This window comes from Saimiri boliviensis, chromosome 15, assembly GCF_048565385.1.
Source record: "Saimiri boliviensis isolate mSaiBol1 chromosome 15, mSaiBol1.pri, whole genome shotgun sequence".
Lineage (NCBI taxonomy): Eukaryota > Metazoa > Chordata > Mammalia > Primates > Cebidae > Saimiri > Saimiri boliviensis.
This window is the reverse complement of record NC_133463.1, coordinates 12,050,370-12,071,672: the sequence shown is the minus strand read 5'-3', so window position 1 is coordinate 12,071,672 and position 21,303 is coordinate 12,050,370. Positions and strand designations below refer to the sequence as shown.

At 37.9% G+C, this 21,303-nt stretch overlaps 1 protein-coding gene across 2 annotated transcripts in view; it reads left to right on the top strand.

The window, feature by feature from the left end:
- TOX (thymocyte selection associated high mobility group box) overlaps window positions 1-21,303 on the top strand; it is a 311,656-nt gene that overhangs the window by 151,357 nt on the left and 138,996 nt on the right. Inside the window, exon 2 of one of the 2 annotated variants that reach the window (XM_039464885.2) lies at window positions 6,986-7,051. The exons of the other annotated variant lie outside the window; for it this stretch is intronic. Coding sequence (XP_039320819.1) covers window positions 6,986-7,051 — 66 coding nt within the window. The remainder of the gene's footprint in view (window positions 1-6,985; window positions 7,052-21,303) is intronic. 2 annotated transcript variants of the gene reach the window in all.

Sequence of the window (21,303 nt, the reverse complement as noted above, 5' to 3'; positions counted from 1 at the left end):
GCAGGGAGGTAGGGAAAAGAAAACATAAGGTGTATATTTCCAAGTGGCCATAGCTTTGCAACAATTCATGAGTGGTTGCTGGGTATGAGGGACATAGAGGTGCCACAGGGGACACCATGGGCCAATCCTTCCACGGGACAATAGGGAATTCCCCTGCACTCTCAGGGTATGTTACCCCAAACCGCCTCAGCTCCAGTCCAGGTGCAGAGCTTCTCTATATAAATTACTGCTGCGCTTGGGGACACCTTGGTTTGTGGTTGTGGTGGCAATAGAAGTGGTGCCTCTGGAGGCTACATGGGAATGGCATGAGCTATTCCTGGAAGCAAAGGTCAGAAGCCTGAGATTCAGGCAGGCTGAGGAGATCTGGGAAGCATGTAACTGGATCCATCACAGACAAGTGACTGGCCTCTTTTGCGTTTTGTCATTTATAAAATAAGAGTAATAATGTTACAGGATTATTACAAAAATTAAATGGCTTCATCTATTTAGTGGAATTAGAGAGTGCCTCTAAAGGAAGAAGTTCAAACTGGTTTGAACTACTGTGGCATCATTATCTTACTTGCAGAACTTACTAGGTGACTACTTAAAATAATACTAATTAAAAGAATAACCTAAATCATAAGTTTGGTGTATTTGTTTAAAAAAAAATGCAACAATGAAAAACATTGCATTGTAGCCACACCCTTCATAGCAGAGGGAAACTGTCGTGTTTCTCTCTTGAGATTCATGCCATTGAGCCACATTGTACAACAGCGTTTACAAGGACAGGTTTGGGATAAATGCATAGTATTATTATTATTGAAAATTTCAGTTTTCACAATTAACAAAAATAATATCTAATATTCCCCAGATAAATATATCACTGGGACAAAAATGAGAATACAAACTCAGCCTCAAAGTGGAGTCCAGCTTCTAAGTTGTGGTCTAGCACTGTTTTTTGCCCACCCAAGGCCAAGTCTTCCAAGCAGCTGCTCTGAACCTGGGCCATTCTTCCTCTCCATACCATTCAGATGTGTAGTCGAGTATTTACCACTCAAGTTCAAGTGAACGAGCCCAACCAAAAGGGACTGCTCTTCCCTAGTTCAGCTCTGTGTGCTCCTGGGTTGGAATGTACATCCATACAAAGCACTAGCAGAGCAACTTTGCTTTCTTTCCTTTGGGTGTTGATAGCCTTAGCTCAGTCTGACCTCTTTCCTTCCAGCGTGATCCACTTCTGCAGGTGTACCACGCTCAGAACCAGTTTCATTCAGCTGGACTCGGCATGGAGGCAGACTGACTTAAGACTATCTTGCATCAACAGGCTCAGCCGTGACACTAGGAGATAGACACCTATTCCTTCTCCAGTGCCTCCTGACATCTTTCCTTGAGACTGGTGAAGATGTGCAGTTAGTGTGGGAGTTAGCTTTGCTCAATTTCCACTGGATCTGTGTGATTGTGCATGGGAACCGCATTAGAACTATGCACATTATCAGCCCTCATTTGATGCTTAACTTTCAAAATGCGTTGCTTCTAGGAAACAGCAAAGTCTTCATTGCCCAAACTTATTGCTTCTGTTACCAAAAAAAATAGATGACTTGTAGTCTTATATTGGGCCAAGGAATACAAAAGTGGAAATTTTATTTTAGGGATATTAACCTCTCTAAAAATGATTTATTATAATGCATTTTCTAAGAAATATCAAATTGACCCCGTATTATAAACATTTCCATTTTTGGCCCTTCTTTCAAACATCAAAGTATCAAATATTCTTTCAGAAAACACCCAGAAATGTAAGCTTTTTCCCTTTATAGGCAACACAATGTGGTCCTGTTTCGTGAATTCCATGAGGCTGTTTTTCCCCCTCAGCAGCAGTTTTCTGATTTTCTTTTAATGGTTTCCCTAAAATGTTCCTATTTTCTGTACCAGTGCCAATGACTGATTTACACTTCACATTCTATTTTTGACTTTCCTTGTCTTTGTGATTTCAGTAGCCTAATATCGCCCATTTTTGCTCATCATTCACTGTGTTCAGATATTGCTAGATTACTCCTTTCAATTTTTAAATAGAAGAAATAATAACTACCTAGTTTGAAAGCTCTTTGGGATTACGGGTTTGGTTAATATCCTCTAAAAACAATTTCAAAAAACTGAAGTAGTAGATTATGAATGACTTTTATATGATTGCATCCCCTGGTGCTTTGAAATAAAAACACAATAAAGAGTCTAAAAGTGCTTGGTCAGGAAGGCTAATCCTGGGTTGATGCCATTTACATTTAGATTTAAATAAATCAGCCTATTTATTCTTTCAAACTTGGCTTCAGGTTTTAAATTGAGAATACATGGATATTAAAAGCCCTAGTATACTTAGATATATTTTGAAAAGTTATGATGCCTAAATTCAGTTGACTTCTAAGAATAATAACTGTGATAATTATACAGAGTAAGGAAATGCAGTTATGTTTAATAAAAATGATTTTGTTGCAAAAATTACTAATAATTCTGATCTAATCTGTAATCCAGGTAGAGTGAAATGGGGTCATTAGAATGTGGTAATGTGAATACTGTGCCTTTAGGTTTTTAGGGTGTACACATACACACCAGCTATAAATAGCCATTGAGTCTATTTCCACTTCTTATGAAGATGGAGTATAAAGCTGTAGTCAGAGTCTGATTCCTCACTCTTTGTGAGTGTTGGAGTAAAAAGCAGCATGTCATAGTGGAAAACTCTTCTACTAAGAATCCAAACCTCAGTTCTGTCCCCAGATGGACCTCATAAACAACAAAAAGTCTATTTCTTCAATCATGACCTGAGAATCCAATGTGATGGTTTCAGGAATCGTTGTAAAACCACACTTCTAAGACCAAGAACTATAACTCTACTTTAAGTGACAACTGTCCACAAGCCCATGGCATGGGGTGCATTCTAAGGTTGTTGGGTCAGCAGGAGGCCTGCTGAGAGTCGTGGAACCAGCTCCTGGACCGGGTGTGGTTAGACGGAGCCGTGACAACACAGTGATAACATTAACCTGATAGAGGGGTGGGAAAGGTCCCGTGCATGCTGCGATCTTGGCTTACTCTTCTCCACTGGGCTCAGGGGCATGTCCAATCATAATCTTTTAACCACAGGGGGAATGACTATGCCTGTTCTGATACACATATGTATTTTTATTTGGCAGCTCAAGATTCTTCAGAAATAGGGCATACATATTTTATTTATAGCCAGGTCTCTTGATTCCTGGCCAGTCTACATGTTTTATATTAAATAAAATTTTATTAAATCAAAGTATTGAGGAAGAACTGAATCTAACATTTGAGTAATGGTGTCCTGGCCATTTCTGTACTTTCTTTTTGTTTTATTCTTTTTTGTTGTTGTTGTTGTTGTTGTTCTCTTTAAGGGCTTCTGCGCCTATATCAGTTTTAATTCATTGTAAGACTGAATCAACTGCCTTCAAACCATTCTCTAAAAAATGAACTTCTTCCTCTTCTCAAGTCGCCACCTTCTCTAGAAAGATAATATATTTAATCCAGCACATATGTTTCCATTTTTGCTACTTAGGCAATAAACATTTCTGAAGACCTGTTACGTGCCAGCCCTAAGCTATAGGGGCACTAAAGATAAGGAAGGTGTGCACTGTTTTCTCTGGTGGCTCATAGTCTAGTGGAATCAATCCCCCAACAAAACCTGCCCAGAAACAGAGGGGTGCTTGGGGGAGCCCAGAGCCTGGAGACAGCCTAGCCCTCACTAAGGGGAGGTGAGGAGTCTACAAAGCATTGCCACAAGTAAAAGGGAAGGAAGGCATTCTGGACAAAGAGGTGTGATTATGTGTGTGGGATACACTGGAGCACACGAAGTGGACGTGATAGGAACTGAGACCAAAGAGTCTCCTAGCAAAATTAACATGGCTCTTCTCCTCTAGAAAGCAAGTGATAGCATGAAGTAAATGCATTTCTATATTGTAGGCTCCCCAGAAATACACTTTTGGAGGAGTTCTGAATATCCTGATAGTAATTTTTAAAAGCCACCTCTATTAGGGTTCTCCAGAGAAACAAAACCAACTAGATGAATGGATAGATGATCTGTCTATATCTCTATCTCTCTATCTTTCTACCTTCTATCTATCTATCAAAAGAGCTTCAGTATAAGGAATTGGCTCACCAGATTATGGATGCTGAGATGTCCCAAGATCTGTAGTCGGCAAGCTGGAGAGCCAGGAGAACTGATGGTGTAGTTTTAGACCAAAAGCTGGCATGTTTGAGGTCCATCAAGAGCCAATGTTATTTCAAGCTATGCCCCAAAACAGAGAAAGACTTATACCTCATCTCAACAGTCAGACAGGAGGAATTCATTTGCTCTGGTCAGCCCTCACTTTTCTAGTCAAGCCTTCAACTGATTGGCCGAGGCCCACCCACGTTGGGGAGAGCAATCTGCTTTACTCAGTCTATCAATTCACATGTTAATCTCGCTCAGAAACACCCACATGGACACACTCAGAAGAATATTTGACCAAATATCTGGGCAGCCCATGGCCTACTCAAGTTGTCATGTAGAATTAACCAACATACCCTTTCTTGGTTTTTTAGGCATCCAGAGGTAATCTGCCAAATACTAGGTTGACAGCTCCTCATGACACTTAACAAAATTCTCACAATACCACAAATTCTGGATAACATGCCAGTGTCATTGAGATCATGTCATCACTCTCTTTGATAATTTTTGATATTATTTTCAGAATTGATAGCTGGCGCATCATTATGATTCAGAATATATTGATACATTCTGGTGTTGAACTGCATGCGCAGCTAAAAAGCCAGGGGGTGTGGGTGTGCATTCCAGCCCTGCCTCTCACAAGCTGTGTAACTTGAAGTGTCTAGCTGCACTTATCTGTGCCTTTGTATCTTCTCTTGTAAAATACAGGTAATAATATTACCCAACTCTTGGTTTTGTGATGCTTAAATCAGTTAATACATGTAAAGATACAGGTGGCAGGAATATAAAATGTACTTTAAAATATATCTATAATGCCTATAGCCACATGTCTTTCATTGTAAAATGCTGTGTTAGTCTTGGCTCAGTATTACCCAAGTATTGGTACTTGTTGAGGAAAAAGTCTTCATCAAAAGCAGTAACACTGAATCTACTCAATTAGCGCACATGTTGGATAGACTCAATCCAAAACGTCAAAGCCTTGAGCTGGCTTGAGAACAACACCAGATTTAGAAAATGAGTTAGAGAAGATGAAATAGAAAGTAACACATTTATAGAATATGCACAGGCAGTGGAGTATTTGGTTCACTCCACTTCTTCAGTTTAACTTGTTACAGTCAGAGAAACTGTCCATATTTTAAATGGTTCCTTGGCACCTTAACACGAAAAACATGTGCAAACAAACCAGTGTACTCCAACAGTGGGTGGAGATGAAGAAATACGCATTGAGGCCCTTTGTTAGGTCTTGAGCTGTTAGGAGTAACAAGCAGATTGGTTGGCACTGGCCTATCTTTGGGTTGAAAGTGTTCACCTGTTCAATGGAAAAGCAACCTGGGGTAAGTCACTTGAACTCTGGGCTCTTGAGCCAGTTGACAGAGCAACGAAAACGCCCAGCTCTTCTTTTTCCAGTTGTGTCATATTTTATTTGCTCCAACAACCACATCTTTCAATAAGTAATTTTGTATCTGTTTTGATAAGTTGTTCACATAATGTGAAATATATCTGTAGGGTGATGTGTGAAGAAATCCTTTGATTCTCTGAGCTTAGTCTCCTGAGTGCCTCCATGTCTTTAGGGAGGTCTTTATTTACAGCTTATGTTGATGTGAATCTTCAGGGCACCCACGCGGCCCTCATGTTGCTATAACCTTCTTCTGCAAGCAGTTCATGTTGGAATGAGATATCTATAACACAGTGTTTTTTATGTTGCAATGTAACACCATATATAAGGTATATCCACAGTACCATGGTTTGCACCACTATCAATAATACTATTCTCTTTCAAAAAGTAATTATTCAGACTTCCAAGTTCCCATTTCTGAAATTAGTCCACCAATGAAAATGTATTCAGACCTAGCTCTGTGAAGTTGATTGTGTTCTTCCATTTGATTATTACCTTGGAAAAATTCTTCCTCTAACTAAAAAAGAAGTGCTTTTCTCACCTACCAAGTGACTAAAACTAGCTGGGGATTAAGTCTGAATAGAGTGATGACTACTTTCGAAAACTCACATAATGAAAAATATTTTGTTGTTGTTATTGTTGTTGCTTGAACTATTTGATAGTTCTCCAATTGTGCTGCCCCTGCGAATTTCTTTCATCATTTTCCTAACTTGAAAATTTGTGTGTGAATTTCTATGCATTTGTAATACATGAATTCTATGTCTTTGAAAAATTTCAGAAAGGAGTATTTCATTGTGCCTGTGTATTTTTATTGTTATTCATTGTTATTAACATTCTTAGCCATGGTTATAGTGGCACATGCTCTTTTCAAATATTATTATAAAGTTAAATTTTTTAAATCAGGAAGCTATTATGGTGATGCCAGTTTTAGTCTATTATGAAAACTCTGCACTTTTTCTTTTTTGAGAGCTAAACTCAGAATCCACCGAGCTGTGCCTTCATGTATTTTCTGTAATTCTTTTCTTTCAGAAAGCATGCCATTCATTTAATACTTCATTACAACTGAACTGCAATATGTATACATGGCGTGCAAAATGAGCCATTTTGTTTTAAAACAGATTGCAGATGAAAGGAAACCATTCATTTCTTGCTTGCTTGCTGTAATTACTAGAGCACTAATTACTCCAAATCACTGACATCCAGGGTCAGTAAGGATGACAACAGAAACATCAAAGGAAAGATGCGGCTCGCTTGCTGTGACAGATTTTCCATAGTCCCAGCCGCAGTATTTTTTTATGGCTACTGTTTTCCAGTTTGATGGTTAAAAAACAAAACAAAACAAATAAAAACCAAACATACCCACAGTCAAGATTGCTGAATGTTTACTATTATTTCATTCGCAGTTTGACGGTGAGAACATGTATATGAGCATGACAGAGCCCAGCCAGGACTATGTGCCAGCCAGCCAGGTGGGTTAATTAATCTTCTCTGCCTTGTTTCAAATTGTAATTAAACAAATTCAAAGAGTTGCATTGCAAATGAGTAGCACTATCAGTAACTGCCGCAATCAGGAATAATCATAATTTATAAACAAAGCATTTAAGCCTTGTTTCCAGTTAATGAGATAGAGCTGATAAAACGCTGGAGTTGGCATTTGTTGAAAGATACTACCTTGTTTCCTCTCCAGAACGGCAAGCAGCTGTTTTGCCAGCATGATCTTTCCTAAACAGTTGTTTTACCTTTAGGAAATAAAGTCTTTACAGGTGCAGGTTATTTGTGCCTCTGACTGTAGATGAGTTAATCATTATAAGCTACTAAGCTACACGTGTCACAAATAGCTTTAATTATCAACGGCTGGGGCCATTTTCAACAAAATGTAATATTTGTAACCCAAATCCCATGGCCGGTGGGGTTAAAAGGCTGCTTTCAGGATCTCCTGGGAAGGTAAGAAGTGAGAACTGGGGAGGAGTTTTCAGGCCAAAAAACATGATATGATTGAAACCTTTCAAGGGCATCTTTGTATACCTTTCACTGGGAATAGTTGACAAAGTATTTAATCATGAGAAGTGACAACAAAAGTCCAATGAGAATGTAAATTGTTACATTGATAAAAGTAAATGCTTGACTATTTATTTATTTATTTATTTATTTATTTTGATAGCATGGGGAGAAATGACAGATACAGGTGAGGGGAAGGAAGGCAGCAAACCACACTGCCATGTGTGTACCTATGCAACAATCTTGCCTGTTCTTCACATGTACCCCCAAACCTAAAATGCAATTAAAAAAAAGACTATTTATTTTTAGATACTTAAGACCAGGTCCTTTCATTCAGCGGAACATTTAAAGCAAAATTATAACTGTCCTTGGATACCAGCATAATGTAAAATATAAGAACATTGTAGGCAAAAATAAATAAGTGAATAAGTGAAAGCGAGGGAGAGTTCACAGGAACATTTTGTTAACATAAACGTATTCTTTTCTAGAATGGTAAAAACCATGGTAGATTGGAGTTTCCTTTATTTGTGATTCTAAAATAAACTCTTAGTAATGTTCAATGCCTACATATGCACTCATATAGATTTAATAACTGGGGGGAGTTGGAGAATGGGGTTGGGAGGGAGCATAAAACTTTCTTTTCCTCATTAAAGTTGTCAGTGGATTAAATCTAATGTATATGTTAAGGGTGCACTCTGTGAACAAAATGTCTTGTACTTAACTCAAAACAGAGGCAGGCCTGCATCTCCCTGAACTTTGCATTTAGAAGTCATTAGGATCACTGCCTTCTCTGGCAGATATTCTGGAAACTACAGTGTATTGTTCAGCTGAAAAGGTCATTGTGAAGTTCAAAGATCCTGACTGTATTTCCTTCCATTCAACTGAGCTGATCACTCTAAGAATACCTTTGGAAGGCTGAGCTTTGCCTTTAGAATTCTTCCTTAACTGAATTCATTTGGCTAAGTAGCCTCCAAGATCCATCGGTAATTCTGAATAGGACTGTTTGATTAAAAAATGAAAAATGTTACTATTAATTTTCTTCTAACCATCAATCCCAAAACTGTACTGACAAGTTTAGTATTACTATTAGATTAAAGCAACCTGGTATCATCTCTTTGGTGCCTTTAGGGTTTTGAAGTGTAAGGGCTAATTGAATTTGTTTGAAACAGTAGAAACACAAACTCAATAAATGATGGCTGTTATAAAGCAGCTGCTCCCTCTCAGAGAATCATTATGTCCGTCTTAAAGAGTTTTGGATAAAGGATTGGAAATTCAGAACATATACATCATAACGACTTAGCTCTTTAGATTTTTAAATTCAAGTACAATGCATAATATTAAGCCCTTACTGAAATCAAACAACTAAAATTGTTTTTCCTCATATGTCAGTCAGGAGTTACTAAGAATGTTTTGAATACCAGTGATAATTTGTAAAGAAGAAGTGAAGAGCCCCAAATACTTTCGTGCCTTTTAAAAATAGAGCAGGCTTGTGAGCCAGAAATAAACACTTTAAAAAATAATGTAGTATATATGAAAATGTTATTAGAATGTGCTTTTTTAAAAATTAGACTAGTGTAAGATAATACATACTCTGGAGAAAAATAAACTTCACAAATTACATAAGTTGAATGGCCTTAGCTAAATTTTACACTTAACATTCCTTTTGTTTATTGTAATATGGTATGTTCAAGAATTCATTACCTGGTATTCTTTTAGGGAATTTTAATCAATTTACCCCTTTAGGCAACCATAAATGAGATTTTAGTCATCCTCCAGGAAAAGAAAAAATAGTTTTGTTCCTTTTCCTACATAACATCAAACATCTGCATAGTTTAGTAATCCAAGACAACTTGCCTCATAGCATCACTCAACAATTATAATTCCTGTTCAATTTTCAAATCAGTACATGCTTTGGGCCTTATAGACTAAGTTGCTAAGTAGCAACATATGGCGCACTACTGCTCCTGTGATGTTGCTGCAAGCAAATAGCATAATTCTAAACTTGAAATGATTTTTATAGAAAGCCAATACTGGAACTGCTCCAGAAATGGAAGTACACTGTAAAAATTAATGATATTCTTTTAGACAGTCCCAAAGGGCTCTTTGGCACTATCTTCTGCATGCATTCTCTACCTCTTAAGCTAGAGTATACAAATCTTTAAAACTTTTTGCATATAGTTTTATAATTGATAGGTAGCTTTTAAATTGAATATACCACCCTATAATAAGCCTGACAAGTATGTAATAAAAACCCATAAGATTTCCACTTTGGTGCCATTCTTAGAATACTGACTGTTTTCTCCTATAATAGCTGTAAGTTTGCTGGTCACTCGGTGCTTTAATTTAAACATTATTTAACTTTTTTCTTACTCTAGTTAGAATTTGAACTATGCAACTCAAGATTTCTTTGTGTGTTTCCAAACCCTGGCTAAAGGGGCCATGTTGCTTAATACCTCCTAGACTTTGTCCTGTTAGAGCTTGTGGGAGAATGTGAGTAAGCTGATGAAAGCAAGCGGGATGAGCACCTGGTCAGAAACCCACTTCTTTCTCATTCTGAACTTGTCCTGTTTGATTGAGGCACAATATCTAGACCGAAAGGATACAGAGTAGCAATATGTAGGATCAGCAAGTCTAGAGATGTAACTTGCAGCATGAGGACTATAGTTAATAATATAGTATTTGGGGCCAGGCGCAGTGGCTCACACCTGTTACCCCAGTACTTTGGGAGGCTGAGATGGGCAAATCACTTGAGGTCAGGTTTGAGACCAACCAAGTCAACATAGTGAAACCCTCTCTACTAAAAATACAAAAATTAGCCAGGCATGGTGGTGCGTGTCTGTAATCCCAGCCACTCGGGAGGCTGAGGAAGAGAATCACTTAAACCCATGAGGCAGAGGTTGCAGTAAGATGAGATCACGCCACTGTACTCCAGCCTGGGCAACAGAGCAAGATTCTGTCTCAAAATAATAACAGTGATATAGTATTTGAGATGTTTGCTAAGTGAGTACATTTTAGCTGTTCTGGCCACACACATATAAAATAGGTAACTATGTGAGATGATAGATACGTTAATCTGCTTCATTATATTAACTGTTTTATTATCTATATGTATCTCATAACATGTTGCACACCTTTAATCTATACAATGAAATGTATTTTATAAAACATCTGGACCAATATTTTGTTCTGCCAGCGGGCAAAACAAAACAGAGGGCCATTGAGTGTCCCACCTCAGCCCTGACTTTTCTCCAGAATTTTCTCAGCCCATTCAGATATGCATGCTATGGGGTTCTGTTATCTCCTGGTAAAACTTCAGCCCCTTTCTCCAGCTCCTAGAATAATTGTAGTGCCTTTTGTAGTCCTTTAGATGAGGCTGTTCTCAAGATATAAACGTTCATGTGAAGGAAATACATCAAAGGAAGCAGAAGAGAAGTCTGGTTCTCTTCATCAGAACTTTCTGCAGCACTACGTTATTTTATTTCATTTTTCAGTTTTGAATATGTGCCATGACTTTCCCCGTTCTTTCCTCTGCTGCGGCAGTTTCAAGAATACTTTTTCTGCTGGGCATGGTAGCACATGCCTGTAATCCCAGCACTTTGGAAGGCTGAGCTGGGCAGATCACCTGAGATCAGGAGTTCAAGACCAGCCTGGCCAACATAGCAAAACCCCATCTCTTCTAAAAATACAAAAATTAGCTGGGCATGGAGGATTCCACCTTTGATCCCAGCTACTCCAGAGGCTGAGGCAGGAGAATTGCTTGAACCCAGGAGGCGGAGGTTGCAGTGAGCCAAGATCATGCCACTACACTCCAGCCACGGGGACAGAACAAGACTCCATTTCAAAAAGAAAAAAGAAAAAAAAAGTGAACGTCCTTTGCCACAGCTGCCTGTTCATTCATTCTGTGTTTTCCACCAGTACCCTGGACTCAAGGACCCAGCTCTTCACTTGCCTGCCTCCGCTGGCAAAAGGACTTATCTTTTTTATACAGGAAATAATTCTTTAATATTAAGAAAGAATTAGAAGAGTTTACTGGCATCAGGTTATAGAGAAGCTCAGGTTACTTGATTGAACCAGATTTTTAATAAATCACTTCCTCCTGGACCTTGGCCTTTGCTCTGCTAAACCATTTCCTTCTGTTTCGTTCCCCCGCCCCGCTTCCTTCATCCCCTCTCCCTGCCCACCACCTTCCTGCTTTCCTTCCTGTATTCCTTCTTCATTCCATGAACAGTTATCCTTTAAGTTTGAACTATGTTTTGTTGTTCACTCTGGGCATTATAGTAAGCCCTAAATATAAAATATCCTGGCCCGAGATCATATTTTAGAGGATTCTGAAATTGCGGGCAGTTTTCTCTCTCCCCAACTCCCAACTCCCTCTGGAATTCTGTCTCTTACTTGATCTCTCAAATCTCAAGATTAAAAATAAGAATGATAAAATATAGCAATATTATGTTTTCCTGGAATCAGTTACAACTAAGCATTTGACATACAGTTCATAAGGTACATTTTGAATATAAAATTGAAGAGCAAGTATATATCCAGGACAGCTTTCATGTGAATTTCAGGTTTGATTTCTAACTCCTCGGGGTACCTGTCCCTGATAGTAGCTCAAATTCAACATATCGGTTCATCAAACCACAACTCATCACCTCCCACCTGCTTCCTCAGCCCCAAACTTCTCTTTTTCCCATATGGCCTAAGTGTTACCACCACCTGTCCAAACACTCACAGCAGAGACTTGGGGAGTCTCCCTTGTCATTCAGCCTTTGGTTAATTCCAGATAGTTTGATTCTACTTTTTGGCCCAACTTTTGAATCCATCTCCTCTTTTCCAGCTACACAATTTCTGCCTTAGTTCTAGGCCTCACAGTTTCTCAGGAACTCATCTTACCTTCTCTCATTTCCTTTTCCTCATATTTGCTGAATGATACACACCTCAGCGCCTTGCCACTGTCTACAAGGCTACTTTATTGTGGTGTGTATTTGTCCCTGGGTAGCAGATGGCACACTGGTATCTTTTTTTTTTTTTTTTTTGAGATAGAGTCTCACCCTGTCTCCAAGGCTGTAGTGCAGTCATGCCATCTCGGCTCACTGCGGCCTCTGCCTCCTGGTTATGGCGATTCTCCTGACTCAGCCTCCTGAGTAGCTGTGTCTACAGATGTGCATCGGCATGCCTGGCTAATTTTTGTATTATTAGTAGAGGTGGGGTTTCACCATCTTGGCCAGGATGGTCTTGATCTCCTGACCTTGTGATCCACCCGCTTCAGCCTTCCAAAGTGCTGGGATTACAGGCATGAGCTACTGCCCCAGGCTGGCACACTGGTATCACCAGGGATGTCCTTGTCTTGCTCACCTGATTGTGAGCTCCTGAAGGTAGGGCTCATTCTTGTTTTGTCTGTCTCTCCTATGCCTGGAATAATGTCTGACATATCAGAGGTATGCAGCATTGTTTGTTGAAAGATGATGAACAAATCAACTAAAATATTTTGTGTACATTTTTTAATCATATGAATACTTGAGTCTTACATTGCAATGATTTTTTTTTTTTCTGAGATGGAGTCTTGCTCTGTCACCCAGGCTGGAGTGCAATGGCATGATCTTGGCTCACTTCAACCTCCGCCTCCTACCATCATGCCCGGCTAATTTTTGTAGAGATAGGGTTTCACCATGTTGCCCAGGCTGGTCTTGAACTCCTGACCTCAAGTGATCCTCCTGCCTTGACCTTCCAAAGTGCTGGGATTACAGGTGTGAGCCACTGTGCCCTGCCCCCATTGCAGTGATTCTTGACCCTGCATTGCAGACATTTAGCAAACCCAGCCCTGTCCTGTCCATTGCAATAGACAATGCCCTTTATCTGCATGCCAGTGCTTTTATGTATTAAGAGGCGCTTCCAGCACTCCCTCCTCCTTAGAGAATTATTTCAAGTGCAAGACTCTAAGAGTTAACATGATAATAAAGTAGACAATGACAGTCAGTGCTTGTTACAATAACCTGCTGTTGTTTATCATCAGCAATGCAATGTATTAGAAACAGTAGTGTGCTCCAAATTTCTTTTTGTACAATAGTCTCTCAAATCTACTGTTAGAATTATGTTTTAAGATTTACAAATATATTAATGACTCTCTATTTTTTTTTAGTTTCATGTTTTCCTAATGAGAAAATTCTCCAGGTTAGAGTGTAAATGAGGTATGACAAAAAGGACTAGATAGTATATTTTTAGAGTACTTTCAAAAAATAATCTCTTTACTGTGGGCCATAAAGTCTCCATGATCGTGACATAAGTTTAAACTGTAAATTAGACCAATTCCTTTTAGACTGGTTCCTTTTGGCAGAAATTTCAGAAGTAACATTAACTTGACTTTTTGACCTTTGACCCGATAGAATGATAAAGCTGCCATGCTCTGAGTAATCAAGTTAGTCTAACAAAGTCTGGCATCTTAACAAGCCCAGACTAGTTACTCAAACCAGTCTTCAGTGTAACATTCACATGATTACTCTGTGCAGTCCCAGAGGTATTCATTACAGACAAAATTGCTCTTGCTGCCTTGCATACAAGCTGAGTTTTCAATGGGAAATGAAAGGATGCCTGGAAAAATAGGCCACCTAATTAAGTTAAACTACTCTAGCATTTGGCTTGACATCTTCATTACTCAAAATTAAAAAGATGCTTCACTTGAGCACACAAGTTACTATTGTTTATGTTGTTTTCTTCCTAAATTGGCTTCTTACATGGAAGTCTGTTTTTCAGCATTATATCTTGAAATAGCTCACGTATTTCTTACAGTTTATAAAAATGTCTTAATGGCTGTATGGATACTGAATACTGGCACCATGCAAATATATATCTTAGGGCTTAGGATAGTCAAACACACGTTGGTCTTTCTACATATTTTGTTGGCCAACCACATTGATGTTGCTGAACTTTAGGTAATTCTTGACCCACCCTGCCTTTATTATTACTATTTATTACCATTATTTTAGTTGGGTATTGACTCCATTAGCTATAAATGACCATCTACATGAAAATATGAATTCCTTAAAAAAAGTAAATAGGTCATAACATTTAAACTAAAATTTATTTGTCCAGTCAAAGGGTTTTATGTCAACCTTGCCAGCAAAGGAGCTATTTTAGGAACATTTTAAAACGTAAACACATGTAGAGCACACCATCTACTGATTGCCAGTTTCCACTCATTGACACTAATGAGGCTGCTGACAGGTTAAATGTTGTGTATCATATACATTTCCAAGCTGTGGGATTTGTGAATATAAGGCTCATTTTTTATTTGTTGCTGGGTAGGCGTGAGAATTTTAGAACAATTGTCAAATAGTATGTTTTGTCAAGTATTAGGGAAATGTATTTCAGTGTGGCAAAAATTATGAAAACATCTGAATGGAATAGCATTAGTGGGAAAAACAGATTCACAAACCTTGCACTCCATATGGTTTACTCAGTGGACAGCTGTCAAGTGATGCCAGCACATTTAGGTATTGGAGGAAGGAGTTGTGGCACTACTGCACAGCCTGACCAGTTGTGTGGTAGCGTTTGATACCTTTTGAAAGCAGCTATTTGGCTTATTTTCAATTATATTTTCAACAATTTTTTTCTTTAGCATGTGAATAATTATGAAAAACTAAATGATCCTTCCTGTTAAATTTGGTAATTATAACACTCGATATTCTTTTCTGGTGACGCATAAGAAGCCTGTCACTAAAGAATGTCCTTCAAAGTAAGTATAATATTTCAATTGAAGAATAGTAAAGTGTTGAATAATGTCATCTGTCTATGCTAGCTCCATTTCCAAGGTGCTTAAGATTGTTCTAAAGAAATACTAAATTTTCGGTATGTCGGTTTGTTAAGTAGAAGCAGTTTTGCCTATTTTTACTATAAAAAAAACAATGGGGCTTAGAAAAGCTCAGGTGTTTTCCACGCACCTCATGTCTTCCCAGACCTCCTCCTGTGTATCCTCACCTGCCATCTCAAACACCTTTGAAAAAGTGCCAAGTTTCCCTCTGCAGTTTCAGTTCCTCAATTTGGGAGCAGACTGATCTAGACTTCCCAGAAACACAGAGAGGGTTTTAGTTTAATCTTTATCCGTATCTGTATTTTTTTTTTCTCCTGTGTTCCTTCTGATCTATATTATTTTATAGTTTGAGTATTTAAAAATGTAGCTATAACCCTAATGATTCGAAATTAATTTGTGGCTATCTTGGAAAATGTTCTCCATATCCTTTGCTGTTCATAAATTAGGATAATTGATGCTGTTGGTAGCAAAGACAAAGAAGTGACTTCTAAGACCCAGCGTCAGATTATTCAAATGTAATAGCCTGATCTGAAATTCCCAAGGGCTCTCATGGTCATGATTTGAGACCAGTAATGAAGGCTTTTCTGTATGCAACTGGGCCTCCCAACTTTTCGGGAGAGGCCTTCCTTCAAGAAGAACTAAGCCGACTGTTTGTTGTTTTTCTCCAAAATCAGAAAGAGAGTGACCTTGGAGGAAATGAGAACGGGGACAATAGGGATGCCGGGTGAGCAGCTCTATACAGAAATCACCTTCAGGGAAGCCTGGACTCTTCTGTACCATTGGTGCAAAGTGTTTTTTTTGTTTGTTTGTTTGTTTGTTTGTTTGTTTTGTTTTGTTTTGTTTTTTTTCTTATGCTCTGACCTCAATTAAATGTCTTGCTTTTAAAGATGATGGTAAATTTCAGCAGTAGGAAGCTTCTGCTTGCCTGGAAGTTTAGGTCAGTACTCTCCCACCCTAGTGTCCAGAAAGAATTAGATTCATTACAGCAAGAGCTCTCAGTTGGAAGCTACCTGTTTCGATCAAGGAACAAAACAAAATCTATGCACACATTATCTCATTTGATCTTTACAACAATTCAGTGAGGATCAGAGAGAGAGAATGAATTACCAAACCTGTAAAGACAGTAAATATCAGAGGTAGGACTCCGACCTTGGGAGGTCTAAGGCTACTGTCGAACTCCATTCTTGGTCAGCTATGCTTAATTTTATTTTAGAACTTTAAGGACAAAATGTTGACATACTAACTTCAATTCTTAAGAGTATTGAGATAACTGAAATGTGTTACATATGTGAGAACACTGAGAAATATTAGGTTATGCCAAATGAAACCATGGATGTTCTACCATTTCTTAGTTACAAAGCAGTAATTTCATACTTGGGCACATATAAAAGCTGGACAAGCACACGGTGGGTATTTGCTGTCCCTGGATCCCTTGATGCAGAACAGTGATTCCTCCCTCCCCTTCTTGGCCAGCTTCTGCCACGCCTGTCCCACCAGTGCCCACTTCTTTCCCTCCACACTCCATGACTCTCCTTGTCCAAGTCCAGGACTCTTTTCCCACCCTAGTTCTTCGTTTTCCCCTCTGGGAAATAAAGTACAGGAAATCTTTCTACAGAAGATATCTCACCCTCCCTCCACTCTTCCCTACAAATCCTACTTCTGGGGAACTGAACATCGAGGAATCTTATCATCATTAAACTGGGGAAAATTGTCTTCATTTTTTCAACTCTTTTTTTTTCCACATTCCTTTCTTTAGCCTAAGCTTCCTTTGTAGGAAAGATCTATCAGGTGAGATGACCTCCAGTGTTCAGAGAGATGCGCTTGCAACTGTTTCCTGGTAAAAGGATCTAAAGAGTAGGAATTGCGTATCCGCATGTGATGAGTAGAAACCAGAGCTCCTTTCTCTATTCTGGATCCCTTGATTAAGGAAGCAAACTGAGAGCACAGGCTCTAGGTTAGCTCTGGTCCTCTGCTAATTTGGCTTCTTTATGCATAATGTGAGTTTACACACCCAGCATTTATTGATTTCTACTCAAGAGACAAAATTAAAATGATTGGCTGTAAATAAATACATACAGCATGTATTTTTAAATGTGTATGTACAATATATGCATATAACCATTCAATATATCCATATAAAAATATACATATTTTTATATTTTAGATACATATAGAAATAGGCCAAGACCGAATGCTCAACTCCATGCTGTTTGTCTGCATATGACTTAGCAAATAGAGCATAGCCATAAGCAAAAATCAATCTAACACATTTCTTTTACAAATGAAAATTTATTAAAACTTAAAGGCTGCACACGAGTAAAAACAGCACATTAAAACTTTAATAACTATAATCAATTGTTAAAAGTAAAAAATGTCTGTATAATGTTTCTTTGGGATTCCCATCTACCCAACTTGTTGTATAAATGCAGGCAAATAATTTAACCTCTCTGGACCTCATTTTTCTCATATGCAAAGTTCGAGAATGATTTCTTAGGTTTTTTCTTGAGCGAGCATTCGGTGATTCCATAAATAGAGAACTCTAGAATGTTATACTAAGGAAATAAGGGGATTAAGTTATTTGTCATGGTGCTGTTTGCAACAGGAAAATCCGAAATACCCTAAATGTTCAAAACAGAGAACCGATAGAAAAAATGATAGAACGTGAATGCAAGGTGCAGCCATTTAAACAATAATGTTGATGATACTTATTGGCATGGAAAATTATTCACAATCCATTTTAAGGCATCAACTTAAATTATATGATGGTGTGATAATAAAAATATAGCTAACATTTATTGATTGCTTCTTTGAACCAGTCTCTTACTCAAAGTATTTGCATTATCTCATTTGTCTTATTTAATCCTGATATATCCTTAACAAATTGAAGAGTATCATCATCCCTATTTTGTAGCTTTGGAAACTGAGGCTAAGAGAAATTAAGTAACTACATCTACTAAGGGATGAGCTGAGATTTGTATTTAGCATTTCCAGCTCCAAAATCCAAGCTCAATGATCTGACTTTTGTTATTGAAAACAAAAACAAAAGCTCAAAACAAACTAGCAAATATGCACTAAACAGACTGTTGAAAGAAACGTATTTTAATAATGTTTTTTTCCTGAGTGGTTGGATTAAAGGTGATTATTTTTCTATGTATATTTTTAATTTTTTAAAAACTGGTTAACATGCGTTATTTATAAAATAAAGCCAAAAAGTATAGGACTGGATCTCAGAATGTATGAACTCAATATGAGAATTGAAAAAGTCTAGATGACTTAAAAAAATAGATTGCGTTATAAATAAAATTATATGCTAAATGATGAAATTAAATACTTTAATTACCCTTTAAACATTGAATGTGGAATGATGGCCTAGCACTAAAAAACATGCCCTAACTTTCAGAAGTGGCTCCTTTCAGTTGAATCTGGTATCTCTAATTATTTGTTTATGGTTTGGATGGGGAGTACATTATTTGTTTTCTGGAAGCCTGGGGATCTTTTAGCCAAAGGAGAGGCTCTTATTTATGACAACTACACACAGTGCCTGGTATGAAAATATCCCCTAAAAATACTGCTTGGAGACTTATGTAGACCCCCGAGCAATACTGAAGGGAGACAAATCTCTTCCCCATTTAGGTATCATTAATGAATTATGGCAGGAGAAAGCCCTGCATAGAAACAGTAAGGACTTTCCTGGAAGTATGTGGAGAAAGAGACAGAGAGCATTAGGCTACCCTGCTTCACCCTCACCTGATCTTCAGGTGCTTAGCCCAGGACCTCAATACCCCTTGAAACTTCAGTAAATCTCAGCCAGTAAACCCTGGCCTCAGGGTCTCCCAGCCTAGACCCCAGGAAGAGCCAATGTCAGATATTCTCTGGAGCAAGTTCAAGTTGACCCTGTTTTCTGGTGTCATTCAGGCTTTGCACACTGGTTTTTCATAAGTAAAATTTTACCTTACTCCCCAGTCCCAGAAGAGGCCTGCATTAAGCCCAGTAGCCTGAAGTTTGCTTTGATTTGTGGGACCAGTCTTGCCCTTAACATCATCTTAGAGGTTGAAGGCCTGACCTTGCTGTAGAACCTGCCTGCTGCTGCCTGGACGTTAGCCTGGACTTGCTCATTTATCAGTTCTGTGGTCCTCCCCTGGTCACTTATTGCATCTTGGCAGAAGTGTCTGATCTTTATGCCCTGATAACAGTGTAAATCTGCTTATAGCATTCCCTTGATCATCCCAGCTTCAAGTAATTCTTTTTGTTTACACTCTGATATCACTTAGTTTGACACTTCAAATATACTGCTCTTTACTGAGAGCCTGTTTCCATTTCTCTTTTCTGATTCACCGTCTTTATAAAAAAAAAAAAAATGTCTTTTTTTTCCCTAGTATAGAGAGAGAGCAGACTTTTATTGGACTTATGCAAATAACCATATCGCCATAAGAACATGCACAGGTTTTGAATTCTGGAGGAATCACGCAATGAAATAAAACACTTTTATCTTTGTTTATAAAAATATACTTTGCCAAATGGCTGTAAATTATATATAGCTTAAGAAAAGAAATTTTCTTAAATCTGGAAGACAAAACATTTGAGTAAAGTACCAACAATATTTTAAATAAAAGTTTAAAAACATGATCTTGATCAGTGATTCAGTCTCATATAATCAACTTTTGTTCTGCTAGATCTCTATTAGTCATTTCATGACTCCATCATTCCTTATTAAAATTCTAGAAATTTTATATAGTCTGCAGATCTTAAAATTATCAGAAATTTGTATTTAAGGGTACTCTGAGTCTTTTTCATGAATCTGATTGTAAATGTTTTTTTTTTAATTTTTTTTAATTGCATTTTAGGTTTTGGGGTATATGTGAAGAACATGCAAGATTGTTGCATAGGTACACACATGGCAGTGTGATTTGCTGCCTTCCTCCCCCTCATCTATATCTGGCATTTCTCCCCATGCCATCTTCCCCCAACTCCCCTCCCCCGTCCCTCCCCTATTTCCCCCCAACAGACCCCACCGTGTAGTGTTCCCCTCCCTGTGTCCATGTGTTCTCATTGTTCAACTCCCGCCTATGAGTGAGAACATGCAGTGTTTGATTTTCTGCTCCTGTGTCAGTTTGCTGAGAATGATGGCTTTAAATATTTTTAGAGAAGAATAAAAAACGATGCTAGATGACTAAAACAGAATATCGTGGTTAAAAAGCTGATGAAGACTTACGATTGACAAAGATATTCAATTATTTTTATTACATATAACATTTTAAGATAATCAGATTATTTATGACCGACAGCACATTGAATTTCTATACATTTATATAATTTTCAAAACATGTATGTCAACTAATACCCCAAAATGCAACTGAAAGAAGATCTAGTATCACTTACAATTTAACAGTGTTTCTTATGCAATTTAACAATAAATAAGCCTGATCCTTTAAGTCTTTACTAAATGAGAGATATATCTTTTAAGGTTTCTCACAAGTTGCGTCTTTCGGTTCTTTGTATCTCAGATCGCTCTTTGCAGGATGCTTATTACACATAGTAGGTACATGACAATGCTTCTGTAACAAATGAGGCACTCATTTCTTTTTATTTAACACTGGTTAAAAAAATTAATGAGCACAAATAAAATAAATAAATGTCATGCTTCCTACCAAAAATTTCATGTTGATAACTGTTGCTTGAAAAATTAGTATGTTGTGTGTTTTTAAGTGAAGATGATTTATTGCTATTGTCTAACTCGTGAAGAAAGACAAAAAAATTGTTTGCAGGATCATTGGCTTGAGCACATCAATGGCACTGTTGGACAATTCTTGCTGAGTGTTAAGATGATTTATGTAACAGACCGAAGCTTTCCACAGAAATACATTATAGTCTCAAGCTATCAACCCTTGTTCATGCAGAGACAAAAGAATCTGAAAAATACCT